Source organism: Bison bison, unplaced genomic scaffold (genome assembly GCF_000754665.1).
Source record: "Bison bison bison isolate TAMUID 2011002044 unplaced genomic scaffold, Bison_UMD1.0 scf7180017864471, whole genome shotgun sequence".
In the NCBI taxonomy this organism is placed as follows: Eukaryota; Metazoa; Chordata; class Mammalia; order Artiodactyla; family Bovidae; genus Bison; species Bison bison.
In genome coordinates this window covers 23,546,740-23,558,534 of record NW_011495032.1, presented here as the reverse complement: position 1 = coordinate 23,558,534, position 11,795 = coordinate 23,546,740, and the positions used below count along the sequence as shown (strand labels likewise).

General features: G+C 44.9%; 1 protein-coding gene across 1 annotated transcript in view; it reads right to left on the bottom strand.

The window, feature by feature from the left end:
* Nucleotides 1-10,300, bottom strand: part of LOC105003640 (aldehyde oxidase 2) — a 77,707-nt gene extending 67,407 nt beyond the window's left edge. Inside the window, exons 1-7 of the mRNA XM_010860941.1 lie at nucleotides 10,100-10,300; nucleotides 9,274-9,331; nucleotides 7,699-7,795; nucleotides 6,465-6,573; nucleotides 4,975-5,101; nucleotides 2,811-2,872; nucleotides 1-68 (exon numbers count right to left, since the gene is read on the bottom strand). Of these exons, the coding sequence (XP_010859243.1) occupies nucleotides 1-68; nucleotides 2,811-2,872; nucleotides 4,975-5,101; nucleotides 6,465-6,573; nucleotides 7,699-7,795; nucleotides 9,274-9,331; nucleotides 10,100-10,153 (575 nt within the window). The 5' untranslated portion in view covers nucleotides 10,154-10,300. The remainder of the gene's footprint in view (nucleotides 69-2,810; nucleotides 2,873-4,974; nucleotides 5,102-6,464; nucleotides 6,574-7,698; nucleotides 7,796-9,273; nucleotides 9,332-10,099) is intronic.
* Nucleotides 10,301-11,795: the final 1,495 nt, after the last annotated feature.

Genomic DNA, 11,795 nt, shown 5'->3' with positions numbered 1-11,795 from the left:
GAAGAATCATTTTCTCCCAGATCCAGGCAGCATTTTCCTGTTCCTTTCTGTTGACAGCCATTTGACTCCTAGGACAGTGAAATGCCTTGAGATGAAAAACTTAAAAACAGATATCTATTTAAAAAAAATAAAATTTTGAGTATACTCGCTTTCCTGGAGTATAATTATGTTAGCTTGTGCTATACAACAACAACGTGAATCAACTCAATTATACATATACATATATCTCTTCCCTCTTGAGCCTCCCTCTCACCACCTGCCTCTCCTATGAAAAACTTTCTGACATGTAAATCAGTGTGTGCCTTAAAGGGCTTGGCAATTTAAATGAGGCTCCAAGCTTTTTAAGTCGCTTTCGGTGGTTTCTATTGGAATAGGGATAATCAGAAGATCTTTCCTTTTTGCTTTATTTTAAAAATATGATTCAGATACAGAATATATAATATAGATAAATAATATAGATAGAATATATAATATAGTCACAATATGTAATAAATAGCATAAACAATAATAAAGAATATGAAGAAATATAAAAGAAACTATCATTACTGATAAACATTTTTATATAATATATATTTGTATTATATTTATAGTTAGTACAATATGCCTTTTATTTTGACTTTTTGTTCATTTATTTACTGTCATTAAAGTCTTTAAAATATATTTTTGTTGATGGCATATTAATCTATCTTCTGGCTATTCCATAAATATATTTGTAAAATTTGCCATTGATGTATACTTAATTTTTTCCCTATATTTTATAACTACAAATAACATAAACACTTCTGTTCATTGCAGGTATAGTTTTGTGTACATCTCTGAATTTTTTTTAAGGTGAATTCCTAGTTGTAGAATCACTTGATAAGATGTTTTTCAGAGCAATAACCATTGCTAGTATCCATTCTCTGCAAGATTTGACAACATTGACTATTATCATTTATATAGGGACCTAAAAAAGAGAAAATAAAAAGAAAAACAAAGAAAGAAAGCAGTTTTGGAGCCAGGTCTCCCCACCATCTGCAATCTGTATGGCACTGACTGGGAATGAAAGGACAATCAGTGAATTTTAAAGCCGGTTTCCATTCGCTGGTTCTTTCATTTCCCATTTCTCCAACCTTACTTCTTGTATTTTATTCCTCAAATAGTCTCTCCTAAGTCTCTAGTAAAATACTTTCTTCCAGATACTTGAATTCTTTGTCTCTGCACAAATGTCTCAGGCTGGCAGCTTCCTAGTTCTGCCCAAGAAGCAAAACCAGCTGAGCCAAGCCAGTAGCACTTCCTCTATCACTCAAAACTCTGAGCTCTCATGACAGACCATGAGTGAGTGGTAACAGAGGAAGCCAGGCTCCTCTTGCTTAGCAGATAAGAGCCTTGGGTATTCCTGCTTTGGGACTCGCTTCCTTTCACCCGTTAAGGTTCCTGGGGCCTGTTGGCTGCACGGTGGGTCTCTGACTACAATTTTTCCTTTACCCCCAAAGGCTGTGCTTGGAAAGGTGGATAACATCCATGTTCCAGAGGGAGAGAGGTTGCCTTTAACTTCCTTCATTTGTATTTCACAAGTGTTTTTCCGTTTACACCAGTAATTTGATGGCTTTACAAGCCATACATTTTATTTCTCAGCTTGTCAACCACTGGCTCCCCCGTGTGGCAATAGAAGATGGGACAGGCATGGGGGATGGGCCTGGCTCTGGGGAGCGGGACACACCTGCTGGTTCATTTCTAGGCCCTTGTCCACTCTTCATGGAGCTGAGGCAAGAGCACAGATGGAGGCCCTGGCCTGGGGCTTGCTGCTCTTCCCTCCTCACCCTGGCTCTAGGTCTGTACTGTGAGGGGCCTCACACACCTGTAAACCAGCCTGCAAATCCAAATTCTGTCTACTTCCTCCCCGAATAGCCAGTGTTTGGCTTCTGGTGCACATGCTGGCTGTTATGATCTTCTCAAGGAAGATGGACTGGGGGAAGAGGCCTGTTCCTGGGAATGGGGTCAAGACCATGTCTGGAGCATAGTCCAGAAAAGGGTGAAGGCTTGAAGTGAACAAGTCACTTTGGCCCTGTGGCCTCCTGAGATTGGCTGTAAGGGGACCGGAGAGGGGTTCTCTGAAGTTTGGGATCCTCCTTGCTTGGGTCTAAGGGTGGTACTGCCTATGTCCTTCCTGCCCTCTGCAGAGGGTGATCAGATGTGTTTGATCTCCCTGGCAAACGCTATTTGTAGTGTCGAGGGCATCCTCGATACAGTAGTAAATACGTGTTGAGTTTTAAGTGAGTCTTGAGTTCAAGACTTTGCTACATGCCTTCAATTTCTCATTTGATTTTCACAGCAGCCCAGTGAGGTGTCACTATTTGGTGGGGGAATCTCTCTGCACTCTGGTAGTTGGGGTGAAGTTTGGATTCTACTATGCCATTTTGGCTTCTTTATTTGCTCACACTTTCCCAGCTGGTCTGGATTCCTGGCACTAACCTTGCCTCCCCCAGGCAAACTCCTTGTCTTTGCTTGTCTCCTTGGGTTTGCTGGAGACCTCCTCCCTGTCCTGTCCCGATGCCTTGCTGAAATCGTCATGGAAGATGTCTAGCTGGCTGGCTAGATCACCTGGCTTTCTGGTGGTGTGATGTCGAGGGTGAAAAGTAGTATAACACCCACCCTTCCCTCAACAAAGAGCTCAGACTCCTGTGAGTTAGATGGAGCTATTGATAACTCAGTCAGTCTTCCTTACGATCTATTTGCATGGTCTAAAAACGCGACTCCTGTGTTCCCAGACTAGACCATTTGTCACCGTCATTCTTGCTCTGTGGGTGCCCCCGCAGCCCCCTACTCACCAAACAAAAGGTCTTCCCGCTTGCAAGAATTGGCCGATACCCAGTGCAGCGGCACAGGTTACCTAATCAGAGAAAAAGCAAAGTTATCAGTATGTTTTATTTTTAGTGATTTTTACTTTATTTTTCTTTAGAAAGTTGAAGACAGTTGTTTGTTTTTGAGGATATTTGAATATCTGCTAGGCTGTTCACTGCTTTTTCCTTCCTCTTAGATAATACCCTTCCCATCACCTCAATTCTAGTTTTATTCTCTGTTTGAAAGAAGACGATAGTCTATCTGGTGAGCTCAGTTGCATCCATCTATTAAATTATTCATTCATTCAACATGTATCTGTTGACAACAACTATATTTCAGATACTATGTAAGATGTAAGTGATCCTAAAACAGGAAAATATGCATTGTTTCTAAGGCTGTATATGAGCGAGGTATCATGCCTTGACAGCTTGTTAGTAGAGCCCCTCAGTGGACATTAGGTCACTGCTTCAGAAATTTCCTAGGGTATTTGTTTAAAATGCGAATCTCTGGCCTTTCTCCAATTCTAAATCAGAATGTCTGGGGACAAGCCCAGGAATCTGCGTTTAAGAGGTCTGTGGTGATTCTATTGCATGGGAAAGTACGAGAGCCTCAGGTTTCCAAGGGATGAAGGTGCGGGGGAGGCTGCGGTGGAGGAAGGTTAGTGTGGAATCAAGGTCATCTGGAGAGGCTTCACAAAGAAGCTCATGCTGAAGGATGAGAAAGAAATGGATTGATGGAGAGCACGGGAGGGGCACTCGGGGTTCACGGAACAGTGCAGGCAAAAGTGGAAATGTGCAGAGGATGGAGGGCTGAGAGGGGACTGGCCAGTAGGGAGTCACACAGCTGAGGAGGAAGAATGAGTTCGGGAGGCCAGCTGTTGGGCTTCTCTGAATGCCGGGGGAAGGAGGGTGGGTGTGGCCATGTGAGGGATGAGGACTTGTTGAAGGACCTCACGTAGTGGAAGGACCTAAGGAAGGCAGGATTTTAGATGACTTGTTTGGATGTCCTGTAACGGAGCAGAGAGAGTAAAGGAAGTCCACTATAACTGGAAGACTAGGAGAGTGTGTGGGCTTAAACTTTAGGCCTCAAACTAAGGATTTATGTGTCTAACAGATGTCTTGTTTAGTGATGGTTGATGACCCAGTGTGAGGTTTGTTGAGAGGAAGCAGAAGATGCTGTGTATGTGAATACACGCGTGCATGCGTGCGTGCACAGTTGCATCCAACTCTTTGTGACCCCATAGACTGTAGCCCTCCAGGCTTCTTTGTCCATGGAGTTTCCCAAGAATATTGGAGTGGGTTGCCATTTCCTACCCCAAAGGATCTTCCTGACCCCAGGATCAAACCTGCGTCTCTTCCATTGGCAGGTGGGTATTTACCACTAGCGCCACCTGGGAAACCCATGAGGTTTCCTGCAAAAAGGATATGTCTATGAACTCCTCTTTAGTAACTTAAACCCATTGTAAATTTGAAAAGATCCTTTCAATATGTGAAGAGCTGTGTTATGGGTTGAATCGTGTCCCCAGAGATGTGCTAAGATATCTTTGGAACCTGTGAATGTGACCTTATTTGAAATTCTGCAGAGCTGCAGATGTAATCAGGTGAAGAGGAAGCCCTACTCATCTTAGGGTAGGCCTTAATCCAGTGGCTGGACTAGAAAAAGAGGGAAATCTGGACATAGATACACAGGGGAGAAGGCCATAAGTAGATGGAAGAAGAGATTGGAGTGATGAATCTCTAAATCAAGGAGGGCCAGGACTGCTGTCAGCCACTAGAAGCTGGAAAGAGGAAAGGAAAAGTCTCTTCTAGGGCCTTGATTTCAGACTCTTTGCCTCCAGAACCATAAGAGAAGAAATTCCTGTTGTTTTCTTTTCCCAAGTTTGTGGTGCTTTGTTATGACAGCCCAAATGAAGGCAGCCAGGTAAAGTCACTGGGTAGGGAAGAGAAAGCAGGGTGTTAAGATGGGGGTGTGGGCCACTTGTTTGGGGAGCAAGTGCTTTGGTGAGCAGCTGCTAAGCTTGACATTCTCTGCTCCTGGTGAAAACAGTTACTTCAGAAACAATTGAGGGGGTCCCTGAGTGGGGCTGGGGTGGCATGGTAGGGGGAAGCACAGCGTGACACATGCCCCCGCCTGGCCTCAGGTCAGACCTACCCCCCAGGGCTTCCAGCAGTTGCTCCTCAGAGGGCTGTGGGTGGTTCCTCAGCAGCGTGTACATGGACATCACCATCCCAGGGGTGCAGAAGCCGCACTGGGTACCGTGGCTCTTGGCAATCCTCTCCTGGAAGGACACAGGCATGGTCACAGGCCCTGACTTCCCACTGTCACCTCCTCCCACCAGGGTCCACGTCAAGCGTCTCCCTTGTCACAGTGGGACCTCCTCCCTGAGCAGTGCACCCTCACCTCGGGCAGAGTTGGCCAGCATCCCCTTTCCTTGGCTGCTCCCAGGGGAGGTGAGCCGGCAGCCGTGTCCTAGCATTACAGTTGCTTTTCAAGCTCAAATGTCCAGATCCTTCTAACAGGAAATTATTGGTGCACAACCTCCATTCCCAGAGTGAGAATTCTCCAGAAATCAGTAATGACAAGGAATGTGTGTGTAATTAAAAAACAGTTTTATCGAGCACCTCCACGTCTTTCCCGGCTTGGTTCTGAGCAGGGGTCACGTCTTTCTGAGTAACTGAGAGACCCTCCACTATGGAGCTTATATTACTCTCTTCTCCAAATTCTTCTGTGTGGATCAAAAGGAGCTCTGCTTTCCAAGGTCCAAGATTCGGGTCTGTGTTCTAGGTTCTGGCTGTTTAGAGTGCAGTCGGGTCTGTGTTCTAGGTCCTGGCTATTTAGAGTGCAGTCCGTGGACTGGCAGTGTTGTTGTTGGTCCCACCTGTGATCTTGTAGGAAATGTGGAACCTCAGGTCTCTGTTTTAAACCTTCTGAATCAGGATCTGCATTTTTAGAAAGCTCCTGGCTGATTGATTTTTAGGCATATTAAAGCTTGAGAAGGCTTGCTCTGGATGCAGATCTTAGTGTAATCCTAGGATTTGGGCTTATCGGTCTGGGGGTAAGCATCCTCTCTGACATTCTCAGAGACTCTAGTAAACTCTGCTGGGTCTTCTGCCTTTGCTAACATTCCTGGAATTGATTCTTATGATTAAATTCAGTTGACTCCTGCCTGGTTGTACTTGCAGCGTTAGTGTGTCTGAATGTATGACTTCCCCAACCCCTGTGCCGATGACTGAGAGATTGGTGTGTTTCTGCCCATACGTGTCACAGTACTCTTAAAACTCCATACCAGAGGGAATAAACTTAAACTTTACCCTGTCATCCTCAAGATATTTTATTCTATGCATAGTACCCTCTGTGTAATATTTATTCTGCATTGCAGTCTAATATGCATTAATTAATATTTTGATCATGCTGTTACTATTCAAGCAGACAAAATAAGAAGAAAGATGATCAGCTAATGAAATATGGATGTATTTCTAGCTTTGTTTTAAGTCATTTAACAGATATTATTATCTGGATCAGGGTGTATCTAAAGCTTCTACTTTCTGGACCACAACGTAGAAGCCCTAGGAGGCACAGTCAACACAGCTTTGATTACAAAGATAGGGTTAAGAAGTGAGAAAATTGGGATGTGCTCTTACCTGCACGGGGTGAAGCCTGGTTTTCATGCTTCCAACACCTTCCACAGTGGTGACAGCAGCCCCATACAGAGAGCAGATGGGCACCAGGCAGGCGGTGACAGAGAAGTGTCTTTATGTGAGAAGCACAGGGAAAATCAACAGGAGTAACACAGTTCTGCCTGGTGGGAATGTGGGAACGAAGAAGCGTAGCAGAACCCCTCCCCTCAACCAGCCTGTCATTCAGTCTAGAGGGGGGCGGACTGGAGGGGTGACCAGGAGGGAGAATTAGAGTCCTCTCTGCTGACTCTCTATCATCTGTAATAATTGGGGTTCTTAGGGGGAATATGGGCATTCTGAACCTCAGAAACCCTTTCCAAGCCCAGAACAGACCCAGCTGGATCTGGATGCAGTGGGTATGGACTTGTCTCATCAGGAATAATTTGGATGTCAATTATTACTCATGACAGCATTGATCCCATAACAGGCAAAAGGCCCACCTTGTCTTTTAACCATATTTGATAATTTTTTTTGACTGTTTATTTTAAACTCTGTATAAGGTTATTTAGAAAAGTTGGAAAGCCTGTGTCCTGAGGCCATTTTTTGCAATCTTGGGCCAGCAGATTTGGGAGCAGTCCAAGTACTGGAATCCGGCCCTTCATGAAATGCTGAAATCATGGGCCGGGTTCAGTTCAACAGTAAAAACAGCCAGAAAATGTGGGCCTGAGTTCTTGTTCTATGGCTTACTAATTGTATGACTGAACAAGTCACTTCATCTTTCTGAACCTCAGTTTCCTCACCTGTCAAATGAATGTTTGGCCTAAATTGGAGTTTCTTTTTTTTTTGGCCACACCACACAGCATGAGGGATCTGCAGCACGCCAGATCTTCCTCCAACAGGGATCAAACCTGTGTCCCTTGCAGTGGAAGCACAGAGTCTTAACTGCTAGATCACCAGGGAGGTCCCTAAGTTGGGGTTTCTTAACTGGGATACATCAATGGGCCTTGGGAGATCCATGGCCCCCTGGAAACTGTGTAAAACATTATTAATTTCTTTTTGTGATTAATTTTGATTGGAGTATAGTTGTTTTACAGTGTTGTGCATTAGTAGTTTTTGTAAAAGCACAAGCTTTTATCAGATTTTCAGAGAGGTCTAAGACCTAGAGAGAGTTAGAATCACAAAGCTGGAAGGCCTTTGAGATCATCCTCAGCTGTGAGAGGAGAATGCGAGCCTGACCTCCGGGCATCTGTGTGGATACCTTATCTCCTGGGACGTGGGGTCTCGCTTAGACACCATCACGGTGCAGGCACCGCAGCCTCCTCTTCCGCAGGCGTACTTGGTTCCGGTGAGGCGCACTGGGAGGGCCGGTCAAGGAAAGACTCCTGGTGGACATGTCGCCGTCATTAGAGCTTCCTCCCTAGGGTGTTGCTAGTGAGGAAAGTCTCCTTCGTGGAGTGAGATGCAGGTCTGAGAAGACATTTCCCTGCCTCCAAGCCTCAGTTAAGACCAGTCTGTGTCTTACTAGCTGTATGACGCTGCACACACAAACCTCTCCCTACCTGTTTCCTCACTAGCAATGAGGGAAAAGCAGTATCTACTTGATCTTCACAGGCTTATCATAAGCATCTTGTCAGATAACAAAAGTAAAAGCCCTTTAGAAAAATCCTATTTCATTATAGGTAGTCTTCTGGGTTCCGATTAATGTAATTGGAAGAGAAATACTTATTTTTATCAGGTTAATGTATTGCTAGATCTTCTCAGTTATTTGTATTGCATTTGAAACCCAGTCAGTGAGCCTTCAGAGAAACTCCCATCCTTATTTTCTACCTCTCTGCTCCCTCTTGGTCCAGGTCCAATCTCAAGGCCCAGCCTCTGCTCCTCTCTTAAGTCATCTTTCTCCCTGATTGTGGTCCATTTCCACATAGTTTATGGATTGGATAAACTAGTAATTAACTAGACTGGCTAAGAAGACTTTGGAATCACTGGCTTTTTAAAAAAAGGCCATATGGCTTGTTCATCTAAATTAAGTCATAACCATAAATGCTTATCAGAGAGTATGTGAATGAATTGGAGTGGGCTGAGTGTACCTGGAGAGCTTGGGCTCCCTTTTAGATGGAGGATGACAGACAGGCCCCACTCAGCTCTAAGCAAGATTGCTGCCAGGTAAGAATGACTGTTTTTCATGAGAAACTCCTATTTCTTTTTTTTTTTCTTCCTATTTCTTTTTTATAATGAGATTTCCTAATTTTCAAACATTTGACAGTGAGTGATAACCATGTGGGCTTTTAAACAAAACTTATAATGTCTCTTTTTAAAAAATTTGTCTTCTTCGAAAGATCCACTAGATTTATCAATTAAAATATGTTAGCCATTATGAAAATCTAAATTTCAGAATATAGAAAGTTGAGGGAAAACCTCTTGTGAGAAAATAGATGTTGAGAAAGGTATCTCCTATGACACGTGCTCTTCCTAAATCTGGAGAATTTGGTTTTCCTCCAGGGTAAGGTACATGCAAAACAAACCTCTCTTATATAACCACCCTCTTGGGAAGCTGGAAGGCCCTTAAAGGAATAATTAGTGCTGAAGGAAAGAGCTTAGCTTCTATTTCATGATTATTAAATCAAGATATAAGAAACTCTGGGGAAACTTCATCCTTTTCAAATAGCTCAATTAACTTAATATCCTTAGAACCATTGCCAAGAGCAAAAAGAGAATGAGGGCCAAGGGGCCTGGCTGTTTGCAGATAGAGAAGTTTGATTAATTTTCATAATCACAGTTAGCCTAAGCTTTAAGGCAAACACAGACCTGGCCAAGACTCTGGCCAAAAGGATCCAGTTCTTTCTTAGGAAGCTCAAGAGAGTGACTTCTGGGTCTGCATTCCTCTCAATCACCTGCATTGGAAACAGAGAGGAGACTATTATGGGGATTGAATGGATGACCCAGTGAGACTCAGGAGACATAGAGACAAAAACTTGATCTCTGTGTTGGGAAGATCCCCTGAAGGAGGGCATAGCAACCGACTCCAGTATTCTAGCCTGGAGAATCCCATGGACAGAGGAGACTGGTGGGCTACAGTCCAAGAGGTCACAAAGATTCAGACACAACTGAAGTGACCTAGCACACATGCACATATCAACTAATTCTGTATAATGGAAACTGAACAGAAAAATTAAGTTCATAAATAGAAAAATAAAGAATGCTCCACTTCTTATCCTCCTGAATTTGAGAATCAAAATACATTGCTAGAATAGAGTGCTTCTGGTGTATTGGGCCCAGCGCTGAGGTCCTCTATAAGCATTTAAGAGGTTTCTAATCAATGAAAGAAGCATCTCTCTTTCGATCTCTACAATAGTCATAAAGACGGGCACCCTGAGACTCAGGGAAGTGAAGTGACTTGTAGAAGGTTGTGCAGTAAACGGTGGAGCTGGATTGGAACCCAGGCCATGTGACATGAGGCACGTGTCTTTACCCCCAGTGCTCTATCACCTCTCCCACTCCCTGGTGGAATGTAGAACAGGCCGAAGTAGACTGGTTCCCAGTCTCTGGCTTCTTGTCCCTGATTGGAGGGGGTCTCAACCCAAACAGGTCACATGTGCTTCCCTCAGGCTAGAAGTTTCCTGCTGACTCTGCAAACTGTGGTGGTGATACCCAGCACTTACCTTCCTCCCGTTCACAAAGAAAACCAGCTCATCCGATCTCGACGGGCAAGGCATTGCGCCTGGAGATGAAGTTTCGCCTTACAGCTCTAGGGGGAGTGCTCTCTGGAGCCAGCCGTAGAAACGAGCAGACAAGATTTAGGTCCAAGCAACTGAAATCTCTCCTGGTGTGGAAGCAGACAGTGTGGAGCCCCAGGGAGCAGAGCAAGGGGGTGGAGACTACCTGGCTTCATGGCCTTTTAAGTCAAGGGCATCTCTGTGGCCCAGCCTCCCAACTCTGCCTCACTTGGCCTTCCACCAATCCTGGCTTCCCCCAGGCTTGGGCTGGAAGGCATGCTTCCAGCCCATGCCTCTTCTTGCATCCTTGGAAGTTGGAGGGCTTCACTGTGAAAACTATAAACAACTGTCTAAACTCAAAGCCCCTCTGCGTGCTAACTCAGCTCCAGGAACAAGTCCTGGATGGATTTTCTCCTCTGAGAGAGCTAGCAGTGGGCTTTCTGAGACCTCCCACTTTCCCCAACCTTTTTCTAATTCTAGCTGCAGAAATGTCTCCTCATAGGGAATCATGTGAACCAGTCCAGTCTGTGCCCTGACATGGAGGTGTGGGATATCTCATCCACTTAGCTCCTAGATGCCCTTCCTCTCCACCTACAGGATTATTCCACTGGAAAAGAGTGTCTAGTTTAGTCAGCCACTCAACAGATAAATAAACTGGGGCCCAGATAGGTGATGGCATTCCCTGGTGGCTCAGATGGTAAAGAATCTACCCTGCAATGCAGGAGACCTGGGTTTGATCCCTGGATTAGGAAGATCCCTTGGAAAAGGGAATGGCTTACCCACTCCAGTATTCTTGCCTGGAGAATTCCATGAACAGAGGAGCCTAGTAGGCTGTAGTCGATGGGGTTGCAAAGAGTTGGACATGACCAAGCGACTGAACTCAAGTGACATCAGTAACTCAGGGTCATGCAAGAGTAAATGGCAAAATGGGAACTAAAACCAAGCTCTCTGGCTTAAAACATCTGACAGATTCATTACTTAAAAAAAATATATCCTTTTTGATCTGTTTGAAGAACTCCAGTTAGATATCTATGAATAAAATCAAGCAGTTCTTATTCTTTCAATGAAATGAATGCCCAGGGTTGGCCTCATGGATGGATAAAGCAGGTCCTTCGTGCCTGTGTGGTCTGGTTTCAGGAGAGAAGGCAAGACCTCTCTGTTCGCTAGCCCTTCCTGGCTCACCTATGTTATCAACCCCTTGTCTTAAGGTGAACTCAATGTGTGCTGATGCCTCAGGCCAGGGATAGTAAAGACCTGGCAACCTCCTGACCTGGCTGATTGAGGAAGATCCTTTTTCCCACTTCCTGGTGGCTCAGCGGTAGAGTCTGCCTGCCATGCAGGAGCTGCAGGAAACGCAGGTTTGATCCCTGGGTTGGTAAGATCGCCTGGAGGAGGGCATGGCAACCCACTCCAGTATTCTTGCCTGGAGAATCCTATGGACAGAGAAGCCTGGCAGGCTACAGTCCATGGGGTCACAAAGAGTCAGATATGACTGAAGTGACTTAGCACGCATGCATGCTCTTTCCCAGTTGATCTGGATGTGGCTTCAGATTCTTTCCAGCAGAGCTAGTCCGGAAAACACTTCCTGGTTGAAGGGAGCTGACAGCTTCCAACTGTCTTCACAGCTCTAATTCCTGGGTCG